Genomic DNA, 23,915 nt, shown 5'->3' on the forward strand with positions numbered 1-23,915 from the left:
GTCTTTTGAGCACCAGAACAGATGTACACCGCAGGGATGGCACAGGTACGACTGCTACACCAACCCTGGCAGTTTAACCACTTGCTGCTGTCAAATGCAAACATGGCATCTAAGAATGTTTGACAGAGTTCCGCTGAATGTCCCTCCTCCCCCAAGTACTCAATAGTATGGGGCTGCCTAGTTACTACGATACTTAAATGCCTAATAATGGTGTCTGGGCCTGCAATATACAAAAGTCTATTAACACGACTCCAAACACAGACTAAAACACACGCCCACAGGAAGAAGCAGGTGCAAAACGCGCGTGGGGGCTTCCGCCTAGCCAGTGGCTGCAACTATCCTAGGTACTAATCCTATACATGTATCTATGCTCTTATATTTTTATATGGTAGTTCTTTTAACCCCTTCAGCTTTTTAGCTGGTATGTCTATTGCACGCAAGGCAGTTTATGCATTTATTTATACGCTGTATTATAAGCATTTACTTATTAATATATACATATTCCTTATAGATTTAATTCTGATTTTTTGTTACTTAAACTACTCTAGTAGTGCATGATCTATTGAACTGGTACCATTGTGGGTCTGATTAATTTTTATATATTTCATTGCACTAGGAGTATGTTGTAATAGAACCACATGTTATATACTATCCACTTGGTGGCTACAATATAATTTTTTATTATTTTTATATCACATAAATGTTTGTAATTGTGACATACACAGGGGTACCATTTCTAATTTATACTGGGTGAGGTGTCACTCTGTCTTGTATCCCCTCCTCTTGAATTTTAATATATTTTTGTCTTTGTAAAATTCTATTAATAAAAATTTACGTTTTACTCTATTGGGTTTATACAGTGCTGGCCAAAAGTATTGGCACCCCTGCAATTCGGTCAGATAATACTCAGTTTCTTCCTGAAAATGATTGCAATCACAAATTTTTGGGTATTATTCTCTTCATTTAATTTGTCTTCAATGAAAAAAAAAACAAAAAGAATTGTCCTAAAGCCAAATTGGATATAATTCCACACCAAACCTAAAAAAGGGGGTGGACAAAAGTATTGGCACCCTTTGAAAAATCATGTGATGCTTCTCTAATTCGTGTAATTAACAGCATCTGTAACTTACCTGTGGCACTTAACAGGTGTTGGTAATAACTAAATCACACTTGCAGCCAGTTAACATGGATTAAAGTTGACTCAACCTCTGTCCTGTGTCCTTGTGTGTACCACATTGAGCATGGAGAAAAGAAAGAAGACCAAAGGACTGTCTGAGGACTTGAGAAACTAAATTGTGAGGAAGCATGAGCAATGTCAAGGCTACAAGTCCATCTCCAAAGACCTGAATGTTCCTGTGTCTTCAGTGCGCAGTGTCATCAAGAAGTTTAAAGCCCATGGCGCTGTGGCTAACCTCCCTAGATGTGGACGGAAAAGAAAAATTGACGAGAGATTTCAACGCAAGATTGTGCGGATGGTGGATAAAGAACCTCGACTAACATCCAAACAAGTTCAAGCTGCCCTGCAGTCCGAGGGTACAACAGTGTCAGCCCGTACTATCCGTCGAAATCTGAATGAAAAGGGACTGTATGGTAGGATACCCAGGAAGACCCCATTTCTTACCCCGAGACATAAAAAAGCCAGGCTGGAGTTTGCCAAAACTTACCTGAGAAAGCCTAAAACGTTTTGGAAGAATGTTCTCTGGTCAGATGAGAGAAAAGTAGAGCTTTTTGGGAAAAAGCATCAACATAGAGTATACAGGAAAAAAAAAAAAGAGGCATTCAAAGAAAAGAACACGGTCCCTACAGTCAAACATGGCGGAGGTTCCCTGATGTTTTGGGGTTGCTTTGCTGCCTCTGGCACTGGACTGCTTGACCGTGTGCATGGCATTATGAAGTCTGAAGACTACCAACAAATTTTGCAGCATAATGTAGGGCCCAGTGTGAGAAAGCTGGGTCTCCCTCAGAGGTCATGGGTCTTCCAGCAGGACAATGACCCAAAACACACTTCCAAAAGCACTATAAAATGGTTTGAGAGAAAGCACTGGAGACTTCTAAGGTGGCTAGCAATGAGTCCAGACCTAAAACCCATAGAACACCTGTGGAGAGATCTCAAAATGGCAGTTTGGAGAAGGCACCCTTCAAATATCAGGGACCTGGAGCAGTTTGCCAAAGAAGAATGGTCTACAATTCCAGCAGAGCATTGTAAGAAACTCATTGATGGTTACCGGAAGCGGTTGTTCGCAGTTATTTTGGCTAAAGGTTGTGCAACCAAGTATTAGGCTGAGGGTGCCAATGCTTTTGTCCGGCCCTTTTTTGGAGTTTTGTGTGAAATGATCAATGATTTGATTTTTGCTTCATTCTCTTTTGTGTTTTTTCCTTGCAAGCAAATTAAATGAAGAGAATAATACCAAAGAATTTGTGATTGCAATCACTTTCAGGAAGAAACGGAGTATTATCTGACAGAATTGCAGGGGTGCTAATACTTTTGGCCAGCACTGTATACGCTCTGTCTTTTTTGGATGTCTATGTAATTTGGCAGTACCCATTTAATGTATGTGGTCAAATATAAGCACATTAGACTGAGGTTGAATGAAAGCACTGATTTCGGGGGTTTGGTTGACTATATAATGAATTTGGAGGCCTCCCGACAGATAATGTCAGGGCAGAGTAGGATCTGGCATCTTGAATTTCAGAGGCTAATCAGTTTGTTCTTCCTGTAGATAATCCTCCGCTAGAGGAGTCTGGAGGCGACCCTCATACAGATCACAGGAAAGCTGGAATATTTGTGTGTATGGGGGAGTCAGGAGAGATAGCCGTCTGCCAATGACCGTTCAGCCAACACTTAACTCATGTGTATGGGGCCGTTAGTATTACATGACAAGCAGTGATAATGCACTGTACTACTGTAGTGCTGTGTACTATCTGAGCAAGCAGAGGCTTGTATGTTGTATGATCGCACTAAAGAGAGTTGTTTAACCCCTTAGAGCCAATTTTGACCTTATTGACCAAGCCAAATTTTACAATTCTGACCAGTGTCACTTTATGAGGCAATATCTCTGGAACGCTTCAACGGATCCTACTAATTCAAAGATTGTTTTTAGTGACATATTGTACTTCACGATAGTGGTAAAATTTATTCGATATGACTTACATTTATTTGTAAAAAAAATGGAAATTTGGTGAAAATTTTGCAATTTTCAAACTTTGAATTCTTATGCCCTTAAATCAGAGTTATGTCACATGCTTCACAGGAACTGAAGCAACGTGGAAGGAAAAAATAAACATTTAACTTTTTTCACATAAATTTTACTTCAGACCCAATTTTTTTTTTATTTTCACAAGGCTAATAATAGAAAATGGACCACAAAATGTGTTGTGCAATTTCTGCTGAGCATGCAGATATCCCATGTGTGGGGGAAAACCACTGTTTAGGCGCACGGCAGGGTTCAGAAGGGAAGGAGCATTGTTTGACTTTTTGAAAGCAAAAATGGCTATAAATAAGACCGGACACCATGTTGGGTTTGGAGAGCCCTTGATGTGACTAAAAATAGTGGAAACCCCCCTATAAGTCCCCCCATTTTGGAAACTACACCCCTCATGGAATGTATCTAGATATGTGGTGATCACATGATCACATTGAACCCCCAAGTTCAGAGCGTAGAGCAGTGATGATAAAAAATTCAACTATTTCAACAAAAATGTAATTTTAGCCCCAAATTTCTTTGTTTTCACAAGGGTAACAGAAGAGATTGAAGCCCAAAATTTGTTGTTCAATCTCTCGAGTACGCGGATACTACCTATATAGAGGAAAACTATTGTTTGGGTGCATGGCAGGGCTCAGAAAGGAAGGAGTGACGTTTTGGAACGCAGACTTTGATGGAATAGTCTGCGGGTGTCATTTTGCGTTTGGAGAGCCCCTGATGTGCCTAAACAGTGGAAAAGCCCAACAAGTGACCCCATTTTGGAAACTACACCCCTCAAGGATTTTATCCATGGGTACAGTGAGCATTTTGAACACACAGATACTACACATAATTTGATAACATTAGGTCGTCATATGGAAAATTTTATTTTTTTTCACGAAAATATTGTTTTAGCCCCAAATCTGTAATTTTCACGATGGATAATATAGTTGAAAATGGATCCCATAATTTGTTACATAATTTATTCCGAACGCGATGATACCGCATATGTGGTCAAAAACTTCTGTTTGGGGACATGGCAGGGCTAGGAAAGGAAAGAGTGCTATTTATCTGGAATAAATTGTGAATGCCACGTCGCATTTGGAGAGCCCCTGACATGCGAAAGCAGCAGAAACCCCCTGAGGTGACCACATATTTGAAAATTTACTGCCTAAGGAATTAATCTAGGGGTGTAGTGAGTGTTTTGAAGTCATAGGTGCCTCACAGAATTTTAGAACACTGAAACATGGAAATGACATTTTAGTGGTAAAAATATAATTATAGTATTTGCTGCAAATTTTCAGGTACACAAGGGTTAATAGGTGAAAATGGACCCCATAATTTATCGCACAATTTCTTCCGAACACGGTGAGCTCCATATGTCTTTTAGGCCACATGTCAGGGCTGAGAAGGAAGGAGCGCTATTTGGCTTTTGGAGCACAGATTTTGCTAGAATAGTTTGCGGGCGACATTTGCGGAGCCCTGAATGTGTCAGAACAGCAGAAAACCCCCAAAAGTAACCCCATTGTAGACGGCTGCAGTGACTATTTTGTAACATCCACGTCAGGCTTTTTCTGGAGAATTGCAAATCTGTCAGTTTAATGCCCACACATTGTGCCCCCATACAGTGTAGTTCCCCCATATATTGTAGCGCCCTCATGTAGCATCGGCGTCTCTCCCCCCTGCCAGGCAGAGACGCCGTCCCCCTTACCGCCTCGATCCTGCTCCAGCGTCTTCCGGCCTCCCTGCAGCTGCTGCTGGTGCACGCAGCTTCCCTGGCTCTGTGCTTAGGGCGCGCGCGCGCTCCCTCCCTCTTAAAGGGGCCGCGCGCACCGTCCTAAAAAGTCCCCGGCCAATCACCGGAGGGCTTTCCCTATAAGAGGCACCTCCTCCAATATGGAGGTGCCCGTGCAAGGTTGTTGCTTTGTGATTCTTACTTTGCTTCAGCCCCCAGGTCCTCTGCAAGTCAGTCCTGATTGCCAGTCTGATCTTCTGCTCAGTCCGCTAGCCTGACTTCTCTTCTGCCTGACAGTCTGTCTACAGTCCAGTCCGCCAGTCTGTCTATGGGCTCTGCCCGCCTGCTTACCTGGAAGCACCTGCCTGTTACCTGCCGTGCCTGCCTGCCCGCTTACCTGGAAGCACCTGCCTGTTACCTGCCAGCACGCTTACCTGGAAGCACCTGCCGTGCCTGCCTGCCCGCTTACCTAGAAGAACCAGCCAGCTACCTGTTGTGCCGCCAGCTTGCCTACCCAGAACACTCGCCTGACTATCTGCCTAATCAGCCTGCTTGTCTACCCGGACCACCCGTCAGCCTGCCAGCCGAAGCTTATCCGCTGTACCGGTCAGTTCCTGCCTTCTGACCCGTGGGAGTCACCTGCTCATACATGGTCGGTCCCAGAGTGGCACCTGGTCCCTCTGCTCGGTTCCTCCCTCCACTGAGCCGCCGTGCGACCTCGCCGTGAGAGTTGATACTTACTCACGCCCCTCCTTGCACCGCAGCACAGAGGTTCCACTACTCGGATCCGTAACAGTTTGCACGGGCCATGGAACCCGGTGGCCCCCAGGCTCCTTCCCTTGCTGACTTGTACCAGGAGGTTTCTCGTCAGAGATCCCAACAGGAAACCATCCTGACCTACCTGTGGTCTGTCAACTCCCGCCTGGACACGCTGTCTGTCCCACCTGTGTCCGCCTCAAGCTGAGCGGCACCCGCTCTGGCGGCGCCTCAGCCTACTGGTGCCATGGCATCCAGCTCTGGACCCCGGCTCTCTGCGCCTCCTCGTTTTGGGGGTGACCCCGCCTTATGTCGGGGTTTTCTGAACCAGTGCACGCTGCACTTTGAACTCCTGGCACATCAGTTTCCCTCTGACCGGGCCAAGGTGGCATTCATCATGTCTCACCTCACCGGGGAAGCATTGGCATGGCTAAACCCTTTATGGGAGAGAGGGGATCCCCTGGTGTCAGATCTTCCGGCTTTCCTCACTGCCTTCCGGAAGGTCTTCGATGAGCCTGGACGAAGGACTTCTACTGCCTCCTCATTGCTCAGTCTCCGCCAAGGGAGTCTCACCGTGGGCCAGTATGCCATACAGTTCCGTATCCTCGCATCTGAGCTTGCCTAGAACAACGAGGCCCTGGTGTCCACCTTCTGGGAGGGTCTTTCTGGACGGAGCAAGGACGAGCTAGCCGGCCAGGACATTCCTACCACCCTGGATGACCTGGTGTCACAAGCTACCCGGATTGACATCAGTTTCTTGGAATGAGCTAAGGAGACTACCCGGGAGAGAAGATTTCCTCATCTTGCTACTGTTTTCCAGAAACCTGCCTCCCAACCAGCAACTCCCCGGGCACGCTCGCCCGAACCCATGCAGATCGACCAGACCAAGATGGTCAAGTCTCGCCAAGAAACACGCAGAGCCGAGGGGAGCTATTTTTACTGTGGTAGTAAGGAGCATCTGATCCGTTCCTGTCCGGTGAAGCCAGGAAACTCCAGCGTCTAGGACCGCTCGGAGGAGAGGTTGTCCTAAGCAAGAGTAAATCCACTCTGCATTTTCCGTGGAGAGGCGTGTGCGCCTACCAGTGATGATTGCCCCAGTGGAACTGAAATCACGCTCAGACACCACACTAGCAGCCAGGCAGGCCAGCACCTCCAAGGCATATAAGGAGAGGTTGGGCCAAGTGTTCAGTTTAGACACCCAATAATTAAAGGGAACTGAAGCGTCAGAAAGGACGCACGTATGGTCACTTAAGTAACCCTTGACCATGTTCTGCAACTTATCCCTCCTTGGCATTATTACAGGCACAGATAGCCCTTGCTGTTGTGCTGGTTTACTGAAAATAGCCCAATTTGTGCACATTTTCCTCCACCTCCATTGGAGCTGATGTTCGTGTCTCTCCCCATTATCCCTTAGTGTAGAAAAGAGCTGGTACCTCTGCCACCAGCATTGTCTGAGGGTGACGTTTTCAGCAACTGATCTACAACGGCCCTCTTGAACGATTCCATTGTAAAACTCTTTGGTGACTCCAAAAGGAAAGAAGGAAATTTCTCCTTGTACCGTGGATCGAGAAAGGTGGCCAAGCAGTATAGGTTGTTGGATAAAATGTGAATCACGCGAGGGTCTTGCCACAGACACTTACACATGAACTGTGCCATGTGGGCCAAGATGCAAAAAGGCAAATGTTCTGTGTCCCCAAAAGTACCCATCCTCTCCTCACGCTGACTTGCCTTCTCCTCCACCTCCTCGTTCTCCTCTCCAGCCCATCCAGCCTGGACAGACATGAAGCTTGGGTTGGGTGTCCCCTCTATAGCATTACAAGTCCCCTCATCACCCATTGTTGCCTCAGAATATTGAGTGGGCTGGGTAGTAACACCCATTGGGAAATCTGGCTCCATACCAACATGCTGGGCACTCAAAGCTTCCTCTCTGAGATTATGCAGTGATTGTTTCAAGAGACACAGCTGCGGGATGGTTATGCTAATAATAGCCTGATCACTGCTCACGAGGTGTGTGCAGTACTCAAAGTTGAAGAGGAAACGAGACTGGTGATTGATGGGCTTAGACCCAAAAAGTCACCAGGTCTGGATGGCTTAACATCCGAGTTCTTTAGGACCTTTAGGGACTATTTAGTCCCTCTCTTGACTCGGGTGTTTAATGAGTGTCTCTCCTCAGGCACTCTGCCGAGATCATTAAGGAGGTCAGCTTTGATCATTTTGTCGAAGGCTGAGGATCCGTCACGCATTGATAATTGGCATCCCATAGCACTTCTCAATGTGAACAGGAAGATTTTGGCTAAGATACTTTTCAACAGGCTGGTGAAGTTTGCACCCCGGCTCCTTTCGAAGGCTCAGCACTGTTGCGTTCCTGGCAGTAGCACTTTTACTGCTGTTCTTGTTGTCCAAGAGGCCATGGAGCAAGGCAGGGCAGGCCTTTGGAAGGGGTTCTTGCTGACCCTGGATCAGGCAAAAGCCTTTGATAGGGTTAACCATGAGTACCTCTGGTCCACTCTTGAGGTATGGTCTGCCTGGAGGGTTTGTGGACTGGCTTAAGACCTTGTATGCAAAGGCTGAGACTTTCCCTCTGGTAAATGGGTGGATTGGACAACCTTTCAGGGTAGGATCTGGTGTCCGTCAGGGCTGTCCTCTTAGCCCTTTGCTTTACGCCTTTGCAGTTGATCCCATTCTCAGAAGGTTCGATTGTGGATCGTTGGCAGGGGTGCGGATGGGCAGGGCGGCGCCGGAGGCTATCCTGAGGGGTGGCCTATGCGGACGATGTCACCGTCTTTGTTTCTTCGCAAGAGGATGCAATAGTGGTGATGCCAGAAGTGGAGCGCTACTCTGAGGCATCCGGGTCAAAGGTCAACCAGGATAAGTGTGAAAGTCTCTGGCTGGGAGGCAGAGAACCGGGGTTTGATCTTCCGGACAACCTCCCCGAACACCAAGAACACGCCAAAGTTCTGGGCACCGAATTCAGCCAGGGTGATTACCCCATGAAAAACTGGGAAGGCAGAATCAAAAGGTGTCGCCCAAAGAGTGGACCAATGGAAGGGTTGGTCTTTGACCCTGAGGGAAAAGGTTGGCCTGTGCAAAGCTTTCCTGCTCCCCTTGATAATCTACCTAGGCAGCATCTGTGTCTTGCCAGAGCCTCTTTGGACACGGGTCTACAGTCTGTTCTTCCAGATGTTATGGGGGAATAGACTGAACCTAGTCAAGCGGGAGGTCACTTACCGCACAAGGAGACTAGGGTGGTTGGATATGGTGAGCTCCGTGGTGTTCCTAGTGAACACCTTCTTGAAAGTTAACGTGGCAAACCTCTGGAAAGAGAGGGCTCCTCCGTGGGTATTATCCTGCAAAGGATGGTTTCAGCCTTTCTTCCAGGAATGGGAGACAGGGGGAAGATTGATGGATCTTCGCACACCGCATGGGCATCTCCCCGCTTTTGTTACCCTGGTTCTGAAAATGATCCACCGGTAAGGTCTGGGAATGTGGGAGGTGAGGTCCCTCCCGAGGAAACTCCTCGATAGGAGGGTCTTGCCTTCTGATTTTCAGAGTCCATTGGTCCTCAAGGACTGCCCAAGTCAGGATCTGGAGGTTGGGTTGAGTTTGTTAAATTCTAGCAGGATCCCCAAGAAGTACTGGGACTTGACTTGGCGCTACTCCCGTGAGGCTTGTGCTAACATACTGGAAAGCATGAATCAATTCATACTTCATTGTCCCTTTAATACAGAGGTGTACAACAGGGTGGGAGTTAACATTGGTTGGCCGTGGCTGGCTACTCTGTTCTATGCCGGGTGGGCCTATGGAGCGTTCGGAGACCTTGGGAGAAGGGACCGAACCATTTCATTCATAGAAAGTGTAGTGGCCAGGTATTTCACGTGGAACACACAAGTCTTAGTTTTGATGCAGAGTAAAATCCTCAGTGTAGATGAAGTTTGGAGGAACATCCTAGGTGACCTGGTGAAGGTACGTTTTCTGGAGTATGAAAGACTGGGTGCCCGGAGGGCGGCCCGTCTCTGGAGGGGCTTTTCCTTCAGGGTGCCTTAGTCCGGTAGTACTGCTATATCCTGGTGGTGGGCTGATGTCTTCTCACCCTAGATTTTTGTTTTGTATTTATGTCTCCCGAATAGAAGGTTTTCAAGCATCGAACTTGAGCCTTGGATGGTGAGTGAGTATGTAGGTTGCCTTTGCCCTGGCCTCTGCTCAACTTGGTATGGCAGATGCTACAGACTACAATGTTTTTCTCTGAAGGACTTTCAGAAAAAAAAATTCCACACAGCAGCTGAACGCCCCCTTGCCCTGACTTGGCGCACAGCAAGGGTGCTCTTGGGAACAGTTGACCCAGTTCTCACTCTGGGCAAACACGACCCCTTGGTGCCTGTGTTGGTGCTACTTATCCATCTTCCTCTGTGCTGCTGTCAAGGCTATGCATGCCAACGGTCCAGGTCGGATCAGTGGACTCATCATCGACTACCTCGTCTTCCATCTAATCCTCCTTCCCAGTTGACATTGTAGGCTGACTTGATAGCAACTGTGTCTCATCATTAGCCTCCACCTCTGGAGACTAAAAATGACGTTCCGCCAAGTGGCTTTCTTCTGGCCATAGGTCCTCAAATATTTGAGCATCAACGCACGCCACCTTCTCTTGTCCCTCTTCAATGCTGCACGGTGATAGTCCAGAGCCAACCAAAGGATACGTACCAAACAGATCCTCGGAGTGGCCAAGTTTGGGGTCATATGTATCCTGTGACTGATAATGGTTGGAGGAAGGAGAACCAGCTTCAGGACTGGATGGGCCTGTCTTCTGTGTATCCACAGTAGACTGTGTGGTCGTGGAAGATTTGTTGCTACTTGACAAATGTGTAGAGGCCTTGTCTGCTATCCATGACAGAATCTGCTCTTGCTCTTCTGGCTTCCACACACGTTTACGTTCCAAACCGGGAAATTTTTCCAAGAACATAGTGGATGCATCAAGCTTCTTCTAACCTGACACAGACAGAGTGCCTTCTCGCGCACCACTGAAAACACCACGTCCACGTCCCATAACAGGCTTTTTTGGCATTTTGGGTTTTGTTGACAGATTTTCAGATGTTGATGGCACAAGCCAAGCTAGCTGTCACAGCCAAAATAGTGGGTAAAATGGCCTGGTGCATGCTTTGTAGCAGGCAGTAGGAAATGTTTGGACTACTGCTTTGTTAAGGGAACGCTTTTTTAAGTGGACTAATATGGACAGAAGGTAGGCTCTGACCCCTAAAACAGCAGGGAAAATAGACCGGTGCTAAAAAAAAAGGCAGCACAAAATGCTACTTCTGTGTGTGCTGGAAAATATTGCTTTGCCTCTGACAAGAGCTGTTTTAAAATTGACACTGGAAGAACACATAATCTCTCCCTCCTTGTACTCTGACTTTGCTGTGTGCCTTCAGCTCTGAAAAGAGCTATTTTTTGGTGGTATTATGGAGCTAGTGAGCAGCTCCTTTAAACACAGAACTAGTATACATTGCAGGTAGCCCTTAAAAGGGCTTTTGTTTTATCAAAAGGCCTAAACACTCTCCCTAACAGCTCAGCAATCTCTCCCTATGCTTATAGAATGCAGGCTCCAGACGCAATGTGCACAAAATGGCGGCGGAAGCAGGGTTTAAATAGACCCTATGAAGCTGGGTGGCCAGCCAATCACAGTAATGCCACAACCAAGATGTCTGCGGCATTACTGTGATTGGTTATGAAGCCCAGCATGTTTAGTGGCTGCAAAGGAGGCACCAAAACTGCAGGGCGGGACATCCGAATATAGCGAAGCGAGTACACAAATACTCGCAATATAACTAGCAACCCGAATACCGTACTATCCGTGGGTATAGCGAATAGTAACGACTACACTCGCTCATCACTAACGATCAGCTCTAATCCAGCCATCTTCACCATTCTCATTATACAAGTATAAACCATATAATTCTGGTGGATAAATCAAGACCGAACACAAGACCTTCACAGCCGTATACACATCATAGGGGAGATCTCATGACACCTTCTCTCCATCTACCTGATGATCCTGAGGAACATTGGGATCTTCTTGTTTACAGTCCTGTGGAAGAAGAGGATGTGGACATCTCTCTGGTGTTGTCTTCTTACTGGATAGATCTGGAGGAAACGCATACAGGGACTGAATTCATTCTTTACATACAGATAATTATAGGCCGTGTGTATTCAGTCCTGTCTATTACCTGGTGATGTGAGGGGCTGGGGAACCGCCATCATGATGTCCTTGTACAGATCTTTGTGTCCTTCTAAATACTCCCACTCCTCCATGGAGAAATAGACAGCGACATCCTGACATCTTCTAGGAACCTGACACATACAATGATACAGTCATCCCCCTGATCCCTTCATAGCTTTACTATAAAATGTCCCAGCATTCCCAGCAGTGTCACCTCTCCAGTCAGCAGCTCAATCATCTTGTAGGTGAGTTCTAGGATCTTCTGGTCATTGATGTCCTCATGTATCAGGGGGTGAGGTGGAAGCTCCATGATTGGGCTCAGGGGTCTTCCCCATCCCTCAGACACAGGGTCCTGACAGCACTCACTAGAGGTCTTCTTTACTACTGTGTAATCCTGATTATGGAGAGACACATTAATAAATCTCACTACAGACATTTCCAGAGTCCTCACCTCTCCAGTTCTGTCCATCTGTTATTCCCATAGATAAGAATGATGTAATGTGACGTCATCAGAATCTCTCACCTCTCCAGTAAGCCGGAAGAGGATCTCTAGGGTGAGGTGGAATATCATCTCCGCCATCTTGTCTGTGTCCATATCCATCTTTGATGCGTAATTAAGGAAAATTCTCTTATATAGAAGATCTTCACTAAGAGGATCCGATATTGTAGAGACCTGAATGAGAAGTTGAGCAGATGTAAAGTCATAAAAATCCTGTGTAATAATACAATTACTGGAGATAATAAGGGAAACATTTGAGGAGATTTAAGTTTTACAGTATTTAGCTTTCTTCTTTACATCTACTGTAGTAATAAAATCTATATGTTTTAGGCCACAGACAACAAGCAGTTCCTTCCTTCGAGTCAGCAAGTGAATACCTTTCTCATAGACTCATCTTCCTTATTGCTAATTCTCGTCTCATTTACCGACACTGGAATCGGCATTAGCAATACTGCAGGAGATATTCATTACACGTGACATGAGAAATAACTATGGCTCTATAAACGTATTTGGCCAGAGTCCGTCACTGACTACATCTCCACAGGCCGTCTATATGAATGTTTCCCGTCTTCACCGGACTTTCATTTTCTATCACGTTAGATCTCAGGTCTGATTCACACTCAGAAGTTTGAGGCATTTATAAAAGATTGTTTGTAAGACCACAAAGACAGGAGTTATTTGATACCAAAGTTTCCATGTACAGTGTTTATGGGGTTTATTTCTGGCCTTAGGCTTTCCTATATTACAAGAAAAACTCCATAAAAAAAGCAGATATTAAAATCAGAAAATAAGAGGAATGATCCAGTGTATCAGGCTATAAACTTAAATAAAACATAGCTTTTATTGAGCCATTAAAAAATGCTGCTACCACCATAATAAGTCTTAGTGCACACAAGGATCACAGCTGTCTCGACCTATGCGTTTCGACGTGCAGTCTTAATCATGGTCTGTCTGAACTGTGGACTAGTGAGCATATAAAGGTAGGTTGTAATTAAAGATAATAGTTATGTGCTCACTAGTCTCTGAGGTCAGTATGATTACCATAGACAAAAGGGAAATAAAAAGGTTAGTGACACATTATTATTACCCTCTAAAATTAATATCATTGACATGTAGAAAAAACAAAAATATTTGTGATTCAAATATAGAATGAATATAAAAACTAGCGATATACCATGTCCAAGGTGTAAACAAAACAGTCATTAATATTGTAGCATTAGATCCTGCCTGAGATTCAATCCAAAGGGTACTCGGGTTTCTAACATAAAAATCCAATATGGTTCCCTATTTAGCAGTTTGCGTCTATGGTCTCCCCCCCTGGATAGGTCTATACACTCTTTCTATGCCTTGAAATTTCAGTGCTGAAACTTCCCATTTATGGAACGTTCGGAAGTGTGTTGACGCTGCTGAAATATTTGTGGCCAAAGGATTAACCACATCAGATATGTGTCCTCTAATCCGTAGTATTAAAGGGCCGGTAGTACAACCAATGTATTGGATCTTACAGGTAATACATGCAACAAGGTATATAAGCCAGAGTGTGCTGCAATTAATAAAGTCATGTATTTTGTATATACGATTATTATGCAGTGAGGTAAACATATCCTTTGTCACTGTGTGTGAACACGCTTTACAGCGGCTCGCTCCGCATTTGAAAAAACCACTAAGGTTTAACCAGGTAGTAGATTCAGAATGCCTATGCTCCTCACTCAGGAAAAGACTGGGGGACAGGGTGGTACCACAGCCACAAACCGAATATCCTTGGTAAGAATATTATTAAGCCCCAGATCCTGGTGTAACATTGTATGTATTTCTTTATAATGGACACCACTTTGTTATACTGCGGACTATAAGTTGTAGAGAAGTTTCACATCCCAAATCTTTTTTTCGCTCCTTATTTTTGGGAAGATCCTTACGTTCTAGGCTCGATGCCATTTTGTATGATTTTATAAGATTCCAATCAAGATAACATTTTTTTGCCAATCTGTCACAAACTTCTCTGGCTTCCATATCAAACGCAGTATTATCAGTACAATTTTGTTTCGCCCTAATTAATTCCCCATATGGAATATTGCGCGTGATATGCAGCGGGTGGTAAGAATTGGCCTGCAGAATACTGTTACTGGCAGTCTCTTTTCTATAGGGTGCTATTTTTACTGTATTGAGATATTTGTCACCGTTCAATTTAAGATCCAAAAAATGCATTTCTCTAGAATCAAAACAATGTGTGAATCTCAAATTGAAATCATTGTTGTTGAGATTTTCTGCAAATTTCAACGCCTCCTCCTGTGTGCCTCCCCACATCAGGAGGAGGTCGTCGATAAATCGACCGTACCATGTGATTTTTGGGCTGTAAATATTGCTCTCATTGTAAATGTCTTGCTCCTCCCATTTGGACATTAATCCAATGACAGTGAAAATTTGCTAACCATACTTACTCCTCTTCTTCGTAAAAAAAAAAAAATGATTGTCAAAGCAGAAATAATTATGATCTAGAAGAAATTCGACATGATAATGAATTATTTTATTTCTACTGTATATGTGCTATAGGTATCCAAGTGATAGTTCAGGCTAGTTAATGCTACACTCTGTGGTATGGATGGATATAGACCTACACATGTGATCAAAATTGTTGGTACCCCTCGTTTAATGAAAGAAAACCCCACAATGGTCACAGAAATAACTTGAATCTGACAAAAGTAATAAATTAAAAACCTTTGAAAATGAACAAATGAAAGTCAGACATTGCTTTTCAGCTTCCACAGAATTTTTAAAAAAATGAAAACTCATAAAATAGGCCTGGATAGAAATGATGGTACTCTTAACTTAATATTTTGTTGAACAACCTTTTGAGGCAATCACTGCAATCAAACAATTTCTGTAACTGTAAATGAGACTCCTGCACCTCTCGACAGGTATTCTGGCCGACTTCTCATGAGCAAACTGCTCCAGTTGTCTCGCGTTTGAAGGTTGCCTTTCCCAGACGGCATTTTTCAGCTCTTTACAAAGATGCTCAACAGGATTTAGGTCACGGCTCATAGAAGGCCACTTCAGAATAGTCCAATGTTTCCTCTTAGCCATTCTTGGGTGTTTTTAGCTGTGTGTTTTGGGTCATTATCTTGTTGCAAGACCCATGACCTGCGACTGAGACCAAGCTTTTTGACACTGGGCAGCACATTTCTCTCTAAAATCCCTTGATAGTCTTGAAATTTCATTGTACCCTGCACAGATTCAAGACACCCTGTGCCAGATGCAGCAAAGGAGCCCTAGAACATAACAGAGCCTCAACCATGTTTCACAGTAGGGACAGTGTTCTTTTCTTGATATGCTTCATTTTTACATCTGTGAACATAGAGCTGATGTGCCTTGCCAAAAACTTCCATTTTTGTCTCATCTGTCCATAGGACATTCTCCTAGAAGCGTTGTGGCTTGTCAACATGTAGTTTGGCAAATTCCAGTCTGGATTTTTTATGATTTTTTTTCCAACAATGGTGTTCTCCTTGGTTGTCTCCCATGAAGTCCACTTTGGATCAAACAACGACGGATGGTGCGATCTGACACTGATGTTCCTTGAGATTGAAGTTCACCTTTAATCTCTTTAGAAGTTATCCTGGGCTCTTTTGTTACCATTCGTATTATCCGTCTCTTTGATTTGTCATCAATTTTCCTCCTGCGGCCACATCCAGGGAGGTTGGCTACAGTCCCATGGATCTTAAATTTCTGAATAATATGTGCAACTGTAGTCACAGAAACATCAAGCTGCTTGGAGATGGTCTTATAACCTTTACCTTTAACATGCTTGTCTATAATTTTCTCTTTCTAATCTCCTGAGACTACTTTTTCCTTTGCTTCCTCTAGTCCATGTTGAGTGTGGTACACACCATGTCACCAAACAGCACAGTGAGTATCTGTAGCCCTATATACAGGCCCACTGACTGATTACAAGATTGTAGACACCTGTGATGCTAATTAGTGGACACAACTTGATTTAACATGTCCCTTTTGTCACATTATTTTCAGGGGTACCATATTTTCTGTCCAGGCCTATTTCATGAGTTTATTTTTTTTCAAAAATCTGGAAGCAGGGTTGAAAAGCAATGTCTGATTTTCATTTGTTCATTTTCATGGGTTTTTAATTTATCATTACTTTTGTCAAATTCAAGTTATTTCTGTGACATTGTGAGTTTTTCTTTCATTAAACGAGGGGTACCAACAATTTTGACCACGTGTGTATAACATCGCATAATAGCCAGTGATAATTCTCTTGCTATAGAAAAATCTTCAAATACAGTAGCCACAAATTTAGAGTCCCTAATGTAGCTGGGAATTTCTTGCACTAGTGGTTGAAGATAGAAATCTATCCACACACCCAGTCTCTCTCCCATAGAACCTAAGCCCGCTACTATTGGTCTGAGTGGAGGTGGAAATATGTTTTTGTGGATCTTAGGAAATTAATGATATATAGGTATGAAAGGTTGTTCCACATAGAGCTGTTCCGCAAGTTTTTTTTTATCCAAGGCTCCTGTACTCAAACCTTCTTGTAGCAATATATATAATTCCATATTGAAATCATTGGTGAGGTCTCTGATTAGTTCCAAATACACATCAGTATTTCTTGTTTCTTAAATTAATCAAATTGAGCTAAATCGAATGTAATACCACTATTGTGCCCCACTTGTCTGCTTGTCTGCTGTCAAATCCATATTAGTTTTGATTTCCCTCAGGGCAATTTTTTCTTTTCTAGTTAGATTGTTATTTTTATTTCCATTATGAGTGATTTCATTTGTTTAGAGAAACCAAATCCTTTTCAATAAGATCCTGAACTGGTCTAAAACCATGGGACGTGATTGAAGTGGATTAAAGGATGGATTTCCCCTATGAAACAGACTATTCAGAGAGGAATCAGACTTCATAGATTCCCTCTCCAATGATTTCAATTGTAATAACACCTTTTGTTCTGAAAAAGATTTGTTAGGAGTAATATCAGAATTAACTGTTGCAACATCAGTAATATTTTCAACATCAATATCAGAGCTATCAAAATGACATTTCACAGTAAGGGTCCGCGCCAGTCTATTAACATTCAAAATTGTTCTAATACAGCAAACTCGTTGGTAGGGGGAAAACTTAAAAGTGATAATTGTTCCTCTGATAACACAAAATTGGACAAATTCCAAATCGGTAGCTCTAATAGCGGTGGTTTCTGTTCCGGGTGGTATATGTGTTTCCGCTTGTGTTTGCGGCCCCCCTTTCCTCCGTTTTTTGGCATGCTAGTAGATGTATTTTGCTGGATACTTCTGCTGGTCATAAATTGCTGATTTTCACTTGCCGAGCTTACTGAGGAATCTGAATGTTCATCTGATTTGATGTAGGAAAGGTAGAAGAAAAATCTGTAGAAACAGCCATACCCTTCAAACTTACTTTGGCAGGTTTTGTTGTACGTTAGTAGGGACGTTTTTTTAGAATAGAAAATGGACCTTTATTCCAATCATACACTTTGTTCTGTGAGTAATCCTCACTATCATGTTTGAATTTCGTTTTTTTAAATGTTCATAATAAAATCTTCTATCTTCGCTAAATTAGCTTTCAGTTTGTCATTATGGCTAGTGAAATCCTTGTTGTGCACAAATTTGTCCAATGAGGATTGGATAATTTTTATTTCTGATTTAGTTTTTGTAAGTTCCAGCTCCTCATATTTCAGGATTAACCCATCAACTTCAATGAACAATCGCTAAGGCTGCAGTTCCACTCTGTGTGAAATGTCTCATCATACAGGGCTGTGGCCACTTATTTTAGCCTTAATCCCCTTGGTATCATCTCCTTTTTCACATACATTTCCAGAGTTGTAAAATCCCAGCAGATTATTAATTCTTGAGATTTTTAAATCTCAGGCAGGATCTAATACTACAATATTAATGACAGTTTTCTTTACACCTTGGACATGGTATATCGCTAGTTTCTATATTTATTCTATATTTGTATCACAAATATTTTTATTTTTTCTACATGTCAATGATATTCATTTTAGAGGATAATAATATATGTGTCACTAACCTTTTTATTTCCCTTTTGTCTATGGTAATCATACTGACCTCAGAGACTAGTGAGCACATGATAACTATTATCTTTAATTACAACCTACCTTTATATGCTCACTAGTCCACAGTTCAGACAGACCATGATTAAGACTGCACGTCGAAACGCATAGGTCGAGACAGCTGTGATCCTTGTGTGCACTAAGACTTATTATGGTGGTAGCAGCATTTTTTTAATGGCTCAATAAAAGCTATGTTTTATTCAAGTTCAAAGCCTGATACGATGGGTCATTCCTCCTATTTTATTATTCATGAACCAGGCTGCTCTGGCTGGATCTGAGCGAGGCTGAGACTGAGCGGACTTTACTGACCTTTTTTTTTCTCAGATATTAAAATGTTTCAAAAGAAAATTGGCACCAACAATTCTTGTAATAAGAAAAAAAAAACCTGCAAAAAGCACAAGACACATTTTGTTACTTTTTAACAAGTTAAACATTTGTTTTAAAAGAAATTAAGTCTTTTGAGCACCAGAACAGATGTACCCTGCAGGGATGGCACAGGTACGGCTGCTACACCAACCCTGGCAGTTTAACCATTTACTGCTGTCAAATGCAAACATGGCATCTAAGAAGGTTTGACAGAGTTCGGTCAATGCCCCTTCTCCCCCAAGTACTCGATATTATGTGGCTGCCTAGTTATTCCGATACTTAAATGCCTAATAATGGTGTCTGGGCCTGCAATGTACAAAAGTCTATTAGGCCGGGCCAGAGGCAGCGTCCAATAAGTTACCTTTTAACGCCTCCAAACACATTAGACTAAAACACACGTAACTTTTTTATTTTTTGGCAAACAGAGCTGTAAGATCGATTATTGTTTGCAGGTCGAGTGGCAGATTTTTTTGGTACCATTTTGCATATATTTTTTTGATCGCTTTTTATGCAGATTTTTCAGACATAAAATGAACAAAAACCAGCAATACAGTAATTTTTTCTATATTTTTTGCGCCATTCGCTGCGCAGTAAAAGTGATCAGACCGATTTGTTCATCGGGTCGGTGCGATTACAGCAATACCAGATTTATAATTTTTGTGCTTTGCTATTTTTACAGACTAAAAATAATATTTTACAAAAATGAATTTGTTTTAGCATTGCCATTTTCTGAGAGTTGAAACTTTTTTATTTTTTTTTGCCGAATGAGCTATATTAGGGCTATTAGCTATATTAGGGCTTGTTTTTTGCGGTTTGGTGGTTTCATTTTTACCATTTTTTTTTTAACACAACTTTTTGATCACTAATCAGTATGATGAATAAGCGATGTTTTGGTGTGCATTTATTTTTATTTTTTTTACGGTGTCCGCGAAACAGAATAAATAACATGCCAGTTTTATAGAGCGGGTCATTCCGGATCCAGTGATACCAACTGTGTGTACTTTTTTTGTTGCTGTTGTTTATTTTTGTTGCATCACAATCGCTGCGTTTTAAATGGCGAAACGGCTTTTCGTGATGTGTGCGGTTTTTTGTGTCTTTTACATACTTAATTTCACTGTGAGACATGTATAATTTTATTTTTTTTATCACTGCTCTCATAAACTGCAGTGTATGAGAATAGTCAGCTTATAGCTAGATCTCACAGGCCACTGAACCCTGGGGTCATCACATGAAGTCAGGGTACCATGGTAACCATCGGGACCAGCAATTCTCATTGCGGGGGTCCGGTGGTTACAAAGGGGGTCTTGTGACCCCCTTGTAACAACTTAAATAGTGCTGTCGCGATTAACAGCGGTATTTAAGGGGTTCATCGGTCGCAAAAACGTCTGGGGCCGATACTGCAGGGTGTCAGCTGTCATAATGTTGTTAATGAGCTGACTGCACAATTTTAGTTAAATCACATCCATAACAACTTTATTATACGCCATTATCCTATATATATATATATATATACATACATATATCGACGTAGATAGAAATCACAGGTCCCACAGGAATAGCTGTTCTTGGGCCCCCAACCTCAAAAGGGCAAAAAATTATCATTATATATATATATATATATATATATATATATATATATATATATATATTTTATAGACCAAAAGTTTGGACACACCTTCTCATTTAAAGATTTTTCTGTATTTTCATGACTATGAAAATTGTACATTCACACTGAAGGCATCAAAACTATGAATTACCACATGTGGAATTATATACTTAACAAAAAAGTGTGAAACAACTGAAAATATGTCTTATATTCTAGGTTCTTCAAAGTAGCCACCTTTTGCTTTGATGACTGCTTTGCACACTCTTGGCATTCTCTTGATGAGCTTCAAGAGGTACTACATAAGGAGCATAATGGGGGCATTATACATACTGCATAAGGGGCATAATGGGGGCATTACACTGTGGGGGCATCATACATCCGGCATAATGGGGGCATTACACTGTGTGGGGGGCATCATACATCCTGCATAAGGGGCATAATGGGGGCATTACACTGTGTGGGGGGCATCATACATCCTGCATAAGGGGCATAATGGGGGCATTACACTGTATGGGGCATCATACATCCTGCATAAGGGGCATAATGGGGGCATTATACTGTGTGGGGGCATCATGGGGGCATTACACTGCGTGGGAGCATCATACATACTGTATAAGGGGCATAATGGGGGAATTACACTGTGTGGGGGCATCATACATCCTGCATAAGGGGCATAATGGGGGCATTACACTATGTGGGGGCATCATACATCCGGCATAAGGGGCATAATGGGGGCATTACACTGTGTGGGGGCATCATACATCCTACATAAGGGGCATAATGGGGGCATTACACTGTGTGGGGGCATCATACATCCTACATAAGGGGCATAATGGGGGCATTACACTGTATGGGGCATCATACATCCTGCATAAGGGGCATAATGGGGGCATTACACTGTGTGGGGGCATCATACATACTGCATAAGGGGCATAATGGGGGCATTACACTGTGTGGGGGCATCATACATCCTGCATAAGGGGTATAATGGGGGCATTACACTGTGTGGGGGCATCATACATACTGCATAAGGGGCATAATGGGGGCATTACACTGTGTGGGGGCATCATACATCCTGCATAAGGGGCATAATGGGGGCATTACACTGTGTGGGGGCATCATACATCCTGCATAAGGGGCATAATGGGGGCATTACACTGTGTGGGGGCATCATACATCCTGCATAAGGGGCATAATGGGGGCATTACACTGTGTGGGGGCATCATACATCCTGCATAAGGGGCATAATGGGGGCATTACACTGTGTGGGGGCATCATACATCCTGCATAAGGGGCATAATGGGGACATTACACTGTGTGGGGGCATCATACATCCTGCATAAGGGGCATAATGGGGGCATTACACTGTGTGGGGGCATCATACATCCTGCATAAGGGGCATCATGGGGGCATTACACTGTGTGGGGGCATCATACATCCTGCATAAGGGGCATAATGGGGGCATTACACTGTGGGGCAGTAAAGGGGTCCTGTACTATGAGAACAATACGTTTCCTCCCTTCCTGTCTCCATAGTTGGGTCGTATGTATCTATTACAGGAAACAGAACAAAAACCTTATGATTCTTATAAAGGGGCAACACAAGACCCCAAAAGAGTCTCCGTGCTGAAGGGGTTAATGCCCCCTGCGCCCAGTAATGGGGTCTCCACATACCTCCACCTGCAGAGCCGCCACCACATATATGGCTGCTCTGTGCGCACAGGAGCTGTGATGAGGTCACAGGAGGGGAGGAGTCAGGGGTCACATGATCAGGGGCCTCAGTGGATGCAGGACTCTGCTGTGCTGGTTGTCATGGTGCTGGATGAGCTGAAGTTTATGTGTGGGGTCAGGAGGGGTTTACAGTGTGGATGTAGCAGAGCCGCGTGTGTACGAGGTGTACGGAGCAGAGCCGTGTGTGTACGAGGTGTACGGAGCATAGCCGCGTGTGTACGAGGTGTACGGAGCAGAGCCGTGTGTGTACGAGGTGTACGGAGCAGAGCCGTGTGTGTACGAGGTGTGCGGAGAGGAGCCGCGTGTGTACGAGGTGTACGGAGCGGAGCCGCGTGTGTACGAGGTGTACGGAGCAGAGCCGTGTGTGTACGAGGTGTGCGGAGAGGAGCCGCGTGTGTACGAGGCGTACGGAGCGGAGCCGCGTGTGTACGAGGTGTACGGAGCAGAGCCGCGTGTGTACGAGGTGTACGGAGCAGAGCCGTGTGTGTACGAGGTGTGCGGAGAGGAGCCGCGTGTGTGCGAGGTGTGCGGAGAGGAGCCGCGTGTGTACGAGGTGTACGGAGCAGAGCCGCGTGTGTACGAGGTGTACGGAGCAGAGCCGTGTGTGTACGAGGTGTGCGGAGAGGAGCCGCGTGTGTACGAGGTGTACGGAGCGGAGCCGCGTGTGTACGAGGTGTACGGAGCGGAGCCGCGTGTGTACGAGGTGTACGGAGCGGAGCCGCGTGTGTACGAGGTGTACGGAGCGGAGCCGCGTGTGTACGAGGTGTACGGAGCAGAGCCGCGTGTGTACGAGGTGTACGGAGAAGAGCCGCGCGTGTACGAGGTGTACGGAGCAGAGCCGCGTGTGTACGAGGTGTACGGAGCAGAGCCGCGTGTGTACGAGGTGTACGGAGCAGAGCCGCGTGTGTACGAGGTGTACGGAGCGGAGCCGCGTGTGTACGAGGTGAACGGAGCAGAGCCGCGTGTGTACGAGGTGTACGGAGCGGAGCGGAGCCGTGTGTGTACGAGGTGTACGGAGCGGAGCCGCGTGTGTACGGAGCGGAGCCACGTGTGTACGAGGTGTACGGAGCGGAGCCGCGAGTGTACGAGGTGTACGGAGCGGAGCCGCGTGTGTACGAGGTGTACGGAGCGGAGCCGCGCGTGTACGATGTGTACGGAGCGGAGCCGCATGTGTACGAGGTGTACGGAGCGGAGCCGCGTGTGTACGGAGCGGAGCCGCGTGTGTACGAGGTGTACGGAGCGGAGCCGCGTGTGTACCAGGTGTACGGAGCGGAGCCGCGTGTGTACCAGGTGTACGGAGCGGAGCCGCGTGTGTACGAGGTGTACGGAGCGGAGCCGCGCGTGTACGAGGTGTACGGAGCGGAGCCGCGCGTGTACGAGGTGTACGGAGCGGAGCCGCGCGTGTACGAGGCGTACGGAGCGGAGCCACGCGTGTACGAGGCGTACGGAGCGGAGCCGCGCGTGTACGAGGCGTACGGAGCGGAGCCGCGCGTGTACGAGGCGTACGGAGCGGAGCCGCGTGTGTACGAGGCTTACGGAGCGGAGCCGCGCGTGTACGAGGCGTACGGAGCGGAGCCGCGCGTGTACGAGGCGTACGGAGCGGAGCCGCGTGTGTACGAGGCTTACGGAGCGGAGCCGCGCGTGTACAAGGCGTGCAGAGCAGTGTATATATGGAGCCCTGTGTGTACGGAGCGGAGCTGTGTATGTACGGAGCAGTGTGTGTACGCTATATACAG

General features: G+C 44.9%; 1 protein-coding gene across 1 annotated transcript in view; it reads right to left on the reverse strand.

Annotated features, from left to right (window-relative positions):
• The window catches only part of LOC141182667 (uncharacterized), a 43,682-nt gene extending 21,493 nt beyond the window's left edge, over positions 1-22,189 (reverse strand). The window contains exons 1-5 of the mRNA XM_073660822.1: positions 22,123-22,189; positions 18,787-18,862; positions 12,405-12,554; positions 12,096-12,275; positions 11,889-12,012 (exon numbers count right to left, since the gene is read on the reverse strand). Of these exons, the coding sequence (XP_073516923.1) occupies positions 11,889-12,012; positions 12,096-12,275; positions 12,405-12,482 (382 nt within the window). The 5' untranslated portion in view covers positions 12,483-12,554; positions 18,787-18,862; positions 22,123-22,189. The remainder of the gene's footprint in view (positions 1-11,888; positions 12,013-12,095; positions 12,276-12,404; positions 12,555-18,786; positions 18,863-22,122) is intronic.
• Positions 22,190-23,915: the final 1,726 nt, after the last annotated feature.

The sequence above is a fragment of the Phyllobates terribilis genome, unplaced genomic scaffold (assembly GCF_046119375.1).
Source record: "Phyllobates terribilis strain yellow unplaced genomic scaffold, ASM4611937v1 Scaffold_35__1_contigs__length_13245226, whole genome shotgun sequence".
NCBI classification, from domain to species: Eukaryota; Metazoa; Chordata; class Amphibia; order Anura; family Dendrobatidae; genus Phyllobates; species Phyllobates terribilis.